The 13,096-nt window shown below is 57.1% G+C and overlaps 1 protein-coding gene across 2 annotated transcripts; it reads right to left on the bottom strand.

Moving 5' to 3' along the window:
- Positions 1–3,376: 3,376 nt before the first annotated feature.
- Positions 3,377–13,090, bottom strand: SSTR3 (somatostatin receptor 3). Of its 2 annotated transcripts, none has more exons than XM_029954107.1 (2): positions 12,648–13,090; positions 3,377–6,852 (listed from the first exon to the last, which is right to left on the bottom strand). In XM_029954107.1, the coding sequence occupies exon 2, from the start codon at positions 6,814–6,816 to the stop codon at positions 5,545–5,547; it is 1,272 nt and encodes a 423-aa protein (XP_029809967.1). In that variant the 5' UTR covers positions 6,817–6,852; positions 12,648–13,090; the 3' UTR covers positions 3,377–5,544. The 2 variants fall into 2 exon arrangements, with proteins under 2 accessions (XP_029809967.1, XP_029809968.1); XM_029954108.1 differs by lacking the exon at positions 12,648–13,090 and adding an exon at positions 10,556–10,593.
- Between the last annotated feature and the right edge of the window lie 6 nt (positions 13,091–13,096).

Genomic DNA, 13,096 nt, shown 5'->3' with positions numbered 1-13,096 from the left:
GGAGGCTGGCTTTGCCCTCCGCACACACATGTGCACAAGTGCGCCCCTTTCGTTCACCCTTGTGTGCACACCATGGTGGGCTGCCCGCCAGGCCTGTGCTGAGGCTGCAGGGCTCACTGGTGACAGCTGAGCCTCTAGGAGGCGACAGAGGTCCTCCTGGTGGGGCCTGGGCTGGCCACCTGCCTGTCAGGTCTTCCTTCCCTGAGGGCATCATCAGACAACCCAGTGGCCACCAGCGGCCTCAGGGCCCTCTCTGCTCCTAGCATTGCTTCTGCTACCCTGTCCCCCAATTTTACGATTTTTACAAACTACAGACCCTGGACCGAAGCCTAGGAAAACAGGGCTCTTGGTCCCTGCTTCCAGTGCGGGGACCCTGAGCAAGTCCCATGATCATGCCAGGCCTCACCGTCCTCACCTGTGAATGGGTATCAGAGCTGCTTTCGGTACCTGGGCCTCCTTCCCTGGACTCCAGGTTCCTCTTTACACTCAGCTGGTCCCTAATGCCTCCTGGGAGCCTTCCACCCTCTGGCCCTGGAGGGACTCTCGCTTCTGTTAAAACACTCCTCCTGTTTACTTAGCACAGGCACGAGTCTAAACTGTTTATAAATATTAGCTCATTTAAACCCCCTAATGGTAGAGAAATCGGCTCTCCCCCGATCTCAGAGCAGAGGAAACAAGAGGCCAGGAAGGTTAAGCAAAGGGCTCAAGGTCAAACAGTGAGTGAACGGAGGAGCCAGGATTCAAACCCAGGCAGTTCCAGAGTCCCCATGCTTCAGAACTGGCTTGTTTATCTCTTATCTCCGCTGCGACTTCCTTCACTCCTGAAAGACCCTCTTGCCCTTCTCTGCCTTCAGCCTTTCACAGATAGCAGTTGCCTAATGAACACTCGCTAAATGAACCAGTGAACAGATCGGTCCCACGGTCTCCCCCCACCTCAATTCGGAGATCCTGGAGACATTATCTCTGTCTTGCAAGTAGGGGACTGCTAGCCGTGCACTTGGGCCGCCATACCCACAAACTAGGTGGCTTCCAGCAGAAATTAATTTTCTCCTGGTTCGGGAGTCTGGGAGTCTGAGAGCCAAGAGTCAACAGCGAGGCGTCCTTCCGAGGGCTCTGAGGGCCTCCCGTCCAGCTTCTGGCGGCTGGCTGGCAACCTTTGGTGTTCTGTGGCTTGCAGGGGCATCACCAGGCATTTTCCCTATGCCCGTGTCTGTCCAGATCTCCCCTTCACTTAAGAACACCAGTCACGGAGGATGGGGGGCGGGGGCAGCATGACCTCATCTTAACTCCTTGCATCTGAAAGCAACTTACTTCCAAATAAGGTCGCATCCAGGGACACTTGGAGGTTAAAGACTTGAACGTGAATCTGAATATGGCTTGGAGACAACTCACCGGTCCTGTCTGTCTTACACCACTTCTGTCCCTCGGATACCGGATACCGGTTGGGCCTTACCCCTGCTTTTCTTCCTTTTATTCACAGCAGCTCCCCAGCCTCAGGGCCTTAGCACAGCAGCTCCCTTTGACTGGCACTCGGCTAACCAGGTTCAGCCCCCACAGTCAGCCCCTCCCCCATCGTGCTTCCCTCCAGGACTGTGTAGTGATACATGCACTTGTGTGGTTCCCCACAAGCACCAAGAGCACAGAGCCGGTCTGTCTTCCTCCACGGCGCCTTCGGTCCAGCGTTGGGGCCTCACAGACTGGTGGTGCTCAGGAAAATCTTCGTTAACTGCAGGAACCCGGCCCAGAGAGGTGAAGCAAATGGCCCAGCGCTGCACAGGAGGCTTGGGCCTGGGTCCCATAACTTTTAAGGGATGCCTGTCCCCCACAGCCTTCCAGTGGCATCCCTGAGAATGTCACCAGGGCCTGCCAGTGACATGGGGCACAGCAAGGCCTTGGCAGGACCTTGATCTCTTACTACTCCAGGGAATGGCGCTCACATCCCAGCCTGGGGCTCTTGCAACCTTTAAAATATTTCCTTCTGAGCTCAGAGTCCTGTGGAGCCAAGCTGTCACCTCCCCATGGGGCGGTGGCCTCCATCTCCCCCACCCCTTGTAGGCGAGGACAACCTGAAGCCCTGGGGCCTTGGCTTCCCCTACTCCGGACCCTGCAGGCTCCCAGATCCTCTGGGTTGATGCTGATGCTGATGCATGAAGTCCAGGTCCGGAGGCTGGCGGCCATGGACTGTTGCTTGGCAACCGCCTCAGAGAGACAAGTTTAAGGTAAAGCCTTGGGTCTGAGCAACTTGAATATCTGGAGAGGAGGCAGCAGGCAGGGAAGGTCATCCCCATCCTTTCCTGCGCGCTCAAGCTCACAACCCCAGGTCGTCCTCACCTATGGGCCCACCTTTCCAATAAACCCCGAATTCCAGGCCTGACCCCCTACACAAGCTCCTTCCATCCTCCTGGCCCTCCCCGCATTCATTCAGGGTCTCTTCATGGCACACATGCAAAGGAGGCTAGAGTCACAGTGTGAAAATTGCCCCCTGGAGCTTGGGAAATGGAATTCCCCTATTCATTCATCGATTCCAAGTATTCATATCTATCCATCCTGGGAAGCACAGTCCATGCCCAGAGAGACAAGGCCAGCGGGACACACACACACACACACACACACACACACATGAGCGTGCACGGGCAGTGACACATGGTGTTGCAGGGGGGTTGGAGGGGAGCTTAGGGGCTCTGGGGATCCACAGGGGAACCCAGACCCAGAAGCCATTTACAGGAAACACTTAGTGCCTCGAAGTCCCTCGGCTCCCATCTCACACACACCCACCTCGGGCAGAGTAGACCCTTGCTGTGAACACCCCAAGGCACAATCACTCGTGGGTGTAGCCGAGATGCCCTACTCCACACCCGGAATTGTGCTCACAAACGCACACAGTCTGTTATTGCTGTCTGGCCCGCCTCCCCTGCCCTTGGCAGTCTGTCCCCGACCCACCCCCTCCCCCATGGGTCAGGCCAGGCTGTCCATCACAGCAACCCACTTTCTCTCTGGTGGGAAGGATCTTGCACGTGACCCATACCCGGCCAATCAGGGCACTCTATCACCTTGTCTTTGGTAATTGGCCCCAGGAGCTATCATGTGACCTAGTTGAAGCCAATCAGCTTTCTTCCCTGAGATTTGCTATTTGGGCACCAGGAAAAGAAAGTATCTACTGCTTTTGGATAAAGATCAGGAAGGATGTAGGCTGAGGCTTGTCCAGGGATATCTCCCGTGCCCCCTAGAGGATCTGGACTCTGGGAGGCCGTATGCAAAGACGTGGGTGCACGGAGCTGAGAGCTGAATAGAGGGAGAGGAAAGGCATCACACACACCCATCCATGTACCAGTCTAGACACACAGCACCTGGCAGAGGAATGGGCCCAGGTCACAGCTGCTGTTGTGTGTCACTGTCTTTATTGACAAGAGCTAGGGGCAGGAGCAGTAAAGGATTTTCCTAAGGGGTCTTCCATCCACGCTTTTGCAGAACAGACCCACCTGTCCCAGGAATCAGGAAGGCAGGGCAGGCCAGGGAATGCTGAAATGCTGGGGGAGGGGGCCTTGTTCACTCAGACCCCCAGATCGTCATCAAGGGAATCCCAGACTGGGGGCCGGATCTCCAGCTCCAATACCACACCAAGTTTGGTTTGGTGACTCCCTGAGGGCGCCGTGTTTCCCAAGCCCTGCCTGTCTTCGGCTTCTGACTCTCCCCTTCCACTATCTCGGACCCCACAGTATTCTTACCTCCAACAGCCAGAGACAGAGAGGCCACTTGATGAAGGGGCAGGTGTAAGCCAAGCCTGGCATAGCATGGGGTCTATTTCCACTTTATAATCGGATGCACCCACCCCCACCCATTGCAGTGTGTACGGCAGTGTGCCCAACGTGGCTCATTTTCTTCCCCAAATCTGAGCAGGTAGGCAAGCTGGGACAACATCCATTTTAGGACAGAGAAACTGAGGCCCGGAGCAGTCAAGGCTAGGCGGGATCCTGAGGTGGGTTGAAGATCTAGGTCTCCCCAATGTGTGGTTCATGTACCTTCCCTGAGGAGCCCCCTGCCCTCTGGGGGGTGGGGGGATTGAGGGATTTAGCCTGAGGTACAGCCCACACCAGGGCCAGCCTCATGGTGGCTCTAAAGAGTTGTCTCTGGGAGAGAGTCCTCGCCTGGGGGCCCCTCCCTGTGGTCCCTCTCCAGCCTTCCCATTTTTATCTTCCCTGGATCTCCTTAAACTGTAGCCCCAGAGAATAGAAATAAGGAGGGGGGGAGGCCTGCTCCCTGATTCTCAGCTTTGTCTCTAGGCTTCCACCAAGACCACGCCCCTCTTACCAGCACAGACAGCACCCCCACCCCCACCCCAGGAGCCAGCACCGTGCCTTCCAGATCCTCTGCTTTCCCATCCCAAGTGCATCGTTTCCTTGACATTGATCCAGCCAGGCATCCGAAACCTGCTTTCAGCAGTCCTGCACCTGAGCTCAGCCCAGAGGGGCCCAGGGTAGCTCCAAGGTCATAGAGTGGAACTGTCTTCCACCTCCTCCTTCCTCCTCTCTTCTTTCTCCTCCCTCTTCCTCCTCCCCCTCCTCCTCTTCCTCCTTCACTTCGCCCTGCAGCCAAGATGCTGCTTTTCCCTGCCAGTCTACCCGGCCCAGACTCTGCCTTGGTCTCTGGGAGGGGAGGAACGCCACTGAGTGCTGCTTAGAGGAGGTTCCTGGAGCCCTCCAATGCCCAGAGACCCTCCCCCCACCCCCTCCAGCCACAGGCCACAGAGTGAGCTGCTTTGGGAGCTGGTCAGCTCCCCCCAGCGGGGGCTGAGCAAGGCTTTAGGTGGCCTAATTTTATGCAGTTTAGAGTCCCTCCTTATGAAAAAGAATATAAAACTACAAGTACAAAATAAGATATGGGGCCTTGGAAGGGCCCAGGCGGTAAGGGACCCTGAAGCTGGACAGACTGACTTTCCTGTAAATCCTCCTGGTCTCACGTCCAGGAGCACAGAAGCCCCGGCACTGGCCGCCTGGGCCAAGTGGGCCTGGAGGTTACAGGGTTGTTCAGCGAGGGAGGCGGGGGGGGGGGGGGCCAGAGAGGGGAAGAGCTCCCCGAGGCCTTGCAGCAGGTAGGGGAGAGCGGATGTGGGGCCTCAGCAGTTGTGTGCCCCTCCCTGCACTGGGTAAGACTTTCTTCTCTTGGGGGTCCCAGTCCCGCCCCTGTGAGCCTGACTCTGAGCCCAGGAGATCAGACCTCGGTCTCCGAGGGCCAAGATTCAGGCCAATCTGCCTGGAAGCTCTGTGTTTGAGGGGGAAGGCCAGCGTGCAACTGTCGGCTCAGGAAGGTCAGCCCCCAGTGAGACCCTTCCGGACCTCTCGCCGGTCCAGGCTCAGCCCTCCTATCCCTGAGTCACAGAAGAGAACACAAGGCCCAGAGAAGGGAAGCGACCGACGCAAGGTCACACAGAAGGTCTCAGCAGCAACGGGATCAGAACCCAGGCCTCCATGCGTCCCATCACGGAAGCGGGGGCCCCACAGCCTCCGCCCCCTCGTGCTTGGACCAAGCTGGCGTCCCCACAGGTCCCTACAGAGAGCTGATGTGCAGCGCGCTGGACTTGCCCCCAGCTGCGGGCTCTTGGGGCAAGAACTGCTTCTGCTTGCCGGGCGGGCCGCCGGGCAGCCGCTGCTGCCCGCTGGTGCCAGGCTGTGTGATGAGGCTGACCCGGCCATTCATCTCCTTCCGCTGCCCCTGCTCCGCGGGCCCCTCCTCCCCGTCTTTGTCCCTGTCCTCCTCCCCCTCGTCCTCCCCCGCCTTCTCCGGAGGCCCTGCGGAAGGCTCCTGGCTGCGCACTCGGCGGGAAGGGCGCAGCAGGACCCTGCGGAAGCCCTCCTTGAAGCGGTGGGAGAGGAAGCCGTAGAGGATGGGGTTGGCGCAGCTGTTGGCATAGGGCAGCGCCACCACCAGGAAGTAGAGGCCGAAGAAGGCGGGCTCCTCGGGCAGGGGGCACACCACGTTGACGATGTTGAGCACGTAGAAAGGCATCCAGCAGAGGACGAAGAGCGCCACGACGGCCACCACCATGCGTGTGACCTTGCGCTCCGAGTGCCGCCGCCGCTGGCACGAGGGCGCCCGCACCCGCCGCCCGGCCGAACGCACCTTGACCACGATGAGCAGGTAGCAGAGGCAGATGACCAGCAGCGGCCCGAAGAAGCCGAGCGCAGCCGTGTAGATGATGAAGGCTGCACGCCAGGCGGCCGCCGGCTCGGGCCACTGCATGTGACAGGTGCTCATGCCGTGGGGCACCCCCGAGAAGACCACCACGGGCAGCACCACCACGGCCGAGGCCACCCAGACGGCCACGCTCACCGTGCGGGCCACCGGGGCCGTGCGCCAGCGGGCAGAGCGGGTGGGATGCACCACGGCCAGGTAGCGGTCCACGCTCATGACCGTGAGGCAGAAGATGCTGGTGAACTGGTTGATGCCGTCCACGGCCATGACCAGGCGGCACATGAGGGAGCCGAAGGGCCAGTAGGACAGGGCGTTCTGGGCCGCCAGGAAGGGCAGCCCCAGCATGAAGAGCTCATCGGCCAGCGCCAGGTTGAGGATGTAGACGTTGGTGACTGACGGGCTGGCCGTGTGCCGCAGGACCACGTAGATGACCAGCGAGTTGCCCAGCAGGCCCACCACGCACACCACCAGGTAGACCAGCGGGATCAGAATGCCGCTGACGGCCAGCCCTGCCACACTTGGGGCCGCTGACACGTTTCCCAGGGTGACATCCAGGGGCCAGGCCGCTGAGGTGTTCCCGGGTTCCAAGGTGGTGGGTGTCGATGAAAGAGAGCCAGGGGTGTCCATGGCCGAGGGGAGGGTGGTCAGTGGTCAGCTATGGGCCTAGAGGAAGAAGGACACGGACACGGCTGGGTCACGGGAGGTGATGGCTTTCTCTCTACCACCCCTCCTCCATCACACTGAACTTGGAAACTCAGAGTGCACCCGGCTGGAGTTTGACATGCGCCAGCTTTTTTACGATGCTCTGGCCAGCAAGGTGGACCAGCAAGGTGTCCCCACTTCTCAGGTGAGGAGGCTGAGCCTCAGAGAGGTGAAGTCTAAGGAGTAGCTAGGGCACGGAGGGGGAGGGGGCTCGCCTGGCTTCCAAGGGCAGGGACCCGCCCTGGCCTGTGCATCACAGTTTCCCCTTCCCCTTTGCACCTGCGCAATAGTCATCTAATAGAGGAGCGAATGGACCGTTCAATTGGTCCACCGCAACACGGGCCCTTCCTTCTATGCCAGTGCTTATCAGACGTCTCTGACCCAGTGCATTTTCCATTGCCACTCAGTGAGATTGTATTGTTTCATACCCAAGTGGATCACCCATTGTGATAGACTGAATGTGTCCCTCTCTCTCAAATTCTTATGTTGAAAGCCTACCCCCCATAATGGTGTTAGGAGGTGTGGCCTTTGGGAGGTGATTGGGTCTTCAGGGTGGAGCCCTGATGAATGGGATCCGTGTCTTCAAAGACCCCAGAGAGCGCCCTCACCCCTTCTGCTGTGTGAGGACACGGCAAGGGGAGGACTAACTGTGAACAAAGGCATCGCCAGACACGGAATCTGCCAGCACCTTGAACTCGGTCTTCTGGCCTCCAGAATCAGGAGAAGTAAATGTTGTTTGGAACCCCCCCCCCATTTATAAGGCCTTGGTGGTCTGTCATAGCAGCCAGAATAGACTAACACAGCCACCCATAGGTCTCAGCCCTCACGTTTGAAAAACGGTGCTACAAGGGAATCAAGAGCAAAAATGAACTCTTGGGAGTTCATCAAGATAAAAAGCTCCCGCACTGCAAAGGAAACAATCAACAAAACTAATAGGCAACCAACACAATGGGAAAAGATAGTGGCAAATGGCATATCAGATAAAGGGCTAGTATCCAAAATCTACAAGGAACTCACCAAACTCCACACCCACAAAACAAATAACCCAGTGAAGAAATAGGCAGAAGACATGAACAGACACTTCTCCAAAGAGGACATCTAGATAGCCTACAGGCACATGAAACGATGCTCAGCATCACTCATCATCAGGGAAATACAAACCAAAACCACACTGAGATACCACCTCACACCAGTCAGAGTGGCTAAAATGAACAAAACAGGAGACTATAGATGCTGGCGAGGGTGTGGAGAGATGAGCACCCTCCTACACTATTTGTGGGAATGTAAACTGGTGCAGCTGCTCTGGAAAACAGTGTGGAGGTTCCTCAAAAAATTAACATTAGAACTCCCCTATGACCCAGCAATAGAACTGCTAGGGATTTACCCAAGGGATACAGGAGTGCTGATGCATAGGGGCACATGTACCCCAATGTTCATAGCAGCAATGTCAACAATAGCCAAATCATGGAAAGAGCCTAAATGTCCATTATCTGACGAATGGTTCAAGAAGATGCAGTCTATATATACAATGGAGTACTATATGGCAATGAGAAAGAATGAAATCTGGCCATTTGGAGCAACGTGGATGGACCTCGAGGGTGTCATGCTAAGTGAAATAAGTCAGGCAGAGAAAGACAGATACCATATGTTTGCACTCATAAGTGTAACAGGAGAAACTTAACAGAGGACCATGGGGAAAGGAAGAGGGGGAAAAGAGTTAGGGAGAGGGAGGAAGGCAAATCATGAGAGACTCTTGAATACTGAGAACAAACTGAGGGCTGAAGGGGGAGGGGGCAAGGGAAGGGGGTGAGGGGCAATTGTGGGAATGAGCACTGGGTGTTGTATGGAAATCAACTTGACAATAAGCTATTTAAAAAATCAAAAGAAAAATAAAATGGTGCTGCATATCACAGGTCTTGAACCTTGAACCTGGGCCTCTCAATGAACTTCAGAGGACCCATGAGCCCCAAAAATTCTGGCGAAAGTTAATGCACTTCCGGGCAGAGCCCAGAGCTCGTATCAGATTCCTCAGATTCTGAATGGCACAGTGATGGCCCCTGTCACAGAACCAGAGTGCTCAGGGACCACACAAGACTAGCCCATCCCTGTGCCCCCACAAAGGCCTTGCACGGAATACAAGCTGTGAACCTGGGCGGGGGGCTTGTGGGGCCTTTTCTCCCCACCATGGTGAGAAATTCACAGCACCCTGGAGGGGAGGTACAAGAATGGCCACACCGGTGGGGCAGGCTGCGCAGAGAAGGGATCATTTCAGATGGGTCTTGAAGCATGAATAAGAGTTTGCCCAACAACACGGTGGGCACCAACATGCCTATTGACTTTGTTATACCCTTCTTACCATGCCTCCCAGGTATTATCAGGAACTCGACTCTTCTGGGGTCCCCTGCTAGACTGACTCTCCTTAAGTGTGGAGACCCTCTCGCTCGGCTTTGAAGCGTCTCCCTCATACAGCACAGGCTCTGCGTCAGTGCTGGAGCATCAAATGAATCAGAGGAAATCGGGGCGGACAATTCCTGATGCCAAGGGGGGAGCACTTGCTGATGGTGGAAGTTCAAGACCTGCTAGGAAAGGCCACCTGCCTCAGAACTTGCTAGCCTCCCTCAGCTGGACTTCGGCTCTCAGGAGCCCCGGTTCAAGGCCACGGCTGAAAGCTGGAGCCATCTCGGGGGGGCCCGCACCTCTCCCCACCCATTCTTCCTAATGACCTTCTTGCCCCTCCCCGTCTCTGCTCTTGTCTGTCCCCTGCCTCTCCCTACAGAAAACCCTGAGAGAGAAAGAGAGCCTCTGGTATCTGCCTTCTGACCCAACACTGAGCCCAGATTGTTCCAGTGGGTCCCGCCACCTGCACTTCCCTATCTGGACCCTATGTTTTTAAGACACAAAGCTTCTGGGGAGCACCCGGGTGACTCAGTCAGTTAAGTGTCCGACTTCAGCTCAAGTCATGATCAGGTCATGATCTCATGGCTCATGAGTTCAAGCCCTGCGTCAGGCTCTGTGCTGACAGCTCAGAGCCTGGAGCCTGCATCAGATTCTGTGTCTCCTTCTCTCTCTTCCCCTCCCCGTACTCACACTCTGTTTTCTCTCTCTCAAAAACAAACATAAAAAAGATGCGAAGCTTCTGGAAAAGAGAAGCACCCCAGCTGGGAATAAGCAGCACTGGGGGGTGGGTGCCTGGTCGCCCCATCCAAGGACTTGGGGTTTCTAGAGGCTCTCTGAGCACCAGGCCAGGTACTGCCTAGAATAACAAAGAACCCCTTGACCAGGGCTCCTCCTGATGATGCCCCAGGCTGGTTGGGCTTAGAGCACCCCTCACTGCTCCTCCGACCCCAGGGGGTGCCCCAACATCACCCAGGACCCCATCAGCTCTCCTGACTCTGGGATGGCAGCATTAAGGGAGGGGTTATCTGGACATTAGGTTCATAGGATCCTAACTGTGCTGTCTGCTCCTTGTCACTGACTCCAGCTGCCAGATTCCAGGCTAAGCTGGTGATATGCAGCATCCTAGGGGTCTTCTGGGGGAAGGACTAGTGTCCCCACCATTAGACAGGGTGCATACAGCCCTGGACACACAGCTAAGAAGGGGCAGACCTGGGAGAACCCTTAAGGTCATCCCCACACACACACACATTCACACGCATGCAATCACCTCCATTTCACAGGCTGGCAGATTGAGGCTGGGCCTTGGAGAGGCACCCAGCTGGCATCCTGCTCTCCCACCAGGCTATTTAGAGCTTCCCTCACTGCTCTTCGGACTCTTGAACTATTAGGATCATGGGCTCACCCCCCTGGAATCTTGGGATCCTAAAAATAGAATTTTAGATCCTTGGAACTGAGTTGCAGAATCAGATTTTTAGATTCCGTGTCCTTGAATCAGAATGTCAGAATTCCTGAATGCCAGGAGCAGCCCTTGTCCAACCTGGAATGGTGGCATCTGAGACCTTGGAGTTCCGGCTTCCTCAGCCCGGGAGCCCTACATCATCCATCCATCCACCTTGCCGCCCTGCGCACATTCTCTTTACAGCATCCTTGTGGGGAAGCCAATCACAGCCCAGGGCTGGAGGAGGCAGGAAAGTGCCAGGCTCCTAAGAGATGAGCAAGGAGCTGGGCAAACCTAATTTCCAGGCTGCAGGGCCAGAGGCCCCCAGGGAAGCCTGGAGGTGAGCTCTGAGGACACCCTGCCCCCCGCTCGGGCACACACGTGTGCATCCACACAAATGCCCATGTGCTAACACACGCAGCCCTGGTGGAAACACGGCACACCCAGCTGGGCCTTGCCTTTGACAAGCGGTGTGTGTGTGCAATAGCCCCTCCCACAGCCCCTGCCTGCCCCTGGAAGATTCCCTGCCCCCCAATCTGAGCCCATCTTCCCTGTCAAAGTTTAAGAGGCTGGGGACCAGGAGCAGGAAAATTATAGCTTTCTGCACCTACAATTTGGGTGCTGCCTTAACTTTAAGGAGCTGGAATCCTGTGCCCGATCTGGTTCATCCTCAGGGAGGAGGGACTTTTCTTCCCTGTCTGGTTTATCTTTGGCACAAGCCTGCCTCAAAGCTGGGGGCGGACTCCTCAGAGAACTGCTCTGGGAGGGAGCGGACAGAGGCCCAGAGAGGGCAAGCAGCTGCTCTGAGCCACACAGCGATTTGGGAGAGCCTCTCAGAGATGCCAGGTTACCCCAATCACCTCCCCTTTGCCTGCCCCTGTTCCACTTCCCCCGCTGGCTCTGGGCCATAGGGACCCTGAGTTACTTATTTCTTCAGCCTTGGCCCCGGACACAGCACCAAGCGCTGGACAACATGGACAGGCTGAGTGGTTCAGCCAACAGAGCTCTGAGCAAAGTGGGGCTTTGCTCCCAGGCACAGGCCGCAGACCCACGTCATGAAATTCTCACAAGGCCCAGGAGGGAGGCGTTTTCAAGGGGAGGACGTTGAGGCACCGAGAAGTTCGGTACTTTGCACAAGTTCACCTAGCTGGGGGGTGGAAGACTGGAATTAAAACCCACTTTTGTCTACACCTGAACCATCATTCCCTCCTGGCCCTGCTGGCTTCCCTGAAGGCCCCAGGCTCAGAGGAAGGAAGGACCAGGACAGCCCTAAATGCCACAGGCCGATGCCCCTGGCCAACCGCATCGTGCTTGACCGGGGCAACCCTGGGCCTTCCCCCAAAAGCCCCGGACCGTGCTCATCAGTCCCGACTAGCTCGCTCCTGTTCCAGGCCTGGGGTCTGACCCCCCACCAGGAGCACGTCCCACACGCCCCGGGTTGGGGGCTCGGTCTCTGCCACAGAATGATGATGCCCAATTACTGGGTGAACTTGGGCAAGTCACTGCCCGTCTCTGGACCTCAGTTGGCTCTATTCAAATGAAGACAGAGACCCACCTCCCAGGACTGTGGTAGAGTAAATGGGAGTGTGCCGAGCACTGTGCCTGGTGTGGAGAGGGAGCTCAGACAAGCTGGCACATGAGCCAAGGAAGCCAACTGACATGATGCCTCTGGTTTCTTCCAGCTTGGACGCTCTGCTGGGGTGCGATTCCAGTATTCTAGAACCTTCTGGCACAAGAACCCAAGATTAACTTGCCCCCTCCCTCTTCAGCCCACCAAGAGGTCACAGGAAGGCCTCCTTCCTTCCTGGGCCTTCCCATTCTCTCCCTGCCCCCAGCGCCAGCCTCTCAAGTTCATCTTGGGCAGAGAGTGGGCTCCGGCACCCCACCCTCTGGGACCCCACCCAGGCCCCAACCTCCTTACCTGCCCATGGGCTGAGGGTTTCCCTGCTTGCCGCCAGGCTGTTATCATCCTGCTGTCCCCCGTCCCTGCCCAGTCCCCAAGCACCCAGAGCACCCTTAGCTGGGGTCCCCACACGGTGCCCACTTCTAGAGAGCTTCCGGCCCAATCCCCTCCTAGGCCCGGGGCGGCCACGGCGGCCCACAGAGCCTCTCCCATCTGGTCTCCGGCCCTGCCTTCCCACGGGTGCCTTGTGCGTCACCCCCCCTCCTCCAGGACACGTCCTGGAGGGGGGGGAGGGTAGGGGCACAGAGGGGTTCTGCGGACAGGAGTGCAGGGTGGGGGTGGACAGAGACGCTCCCAAGGAAAAGCGAAGGGGAGCGGGGACTGTGGGAAGCCAATAAAAATAGAGGGGAAAGGGGGGTCGGTCGGAGGTGGAGAGAGAGGGAGAGAGAGAAGCCAGTGAGTGGGTG

This window comes from Suricata suricatta, chromosome 10 (assembly GCF_006229205.1).
Source record: "Suricata suricatta isolate VVHF042 chromosome 10, meerkat_22Aug2017_6uvM2_HiC, whole genome shotgun sequence".
Taxonomy (NCBI): domain Eukaryota; kingdom Metazoa; phylum Chordata; class Mammalia; order Carnivora; family Herpestidae; genus Suricata; species Suricata suricatta.
This window is presented reverse-complemented; position numbering and strand designations above follow the sequence as displayed.

Excerpts from the sequence above, each read along its gene's own strand:
- SSTR3 (XM_029954107.1), bottom strand. The coding sequence starts at position 6,816 with ATGGACACCCCTGGCTCTCTTTCATCGACACCCACCACCTTGGAACCC.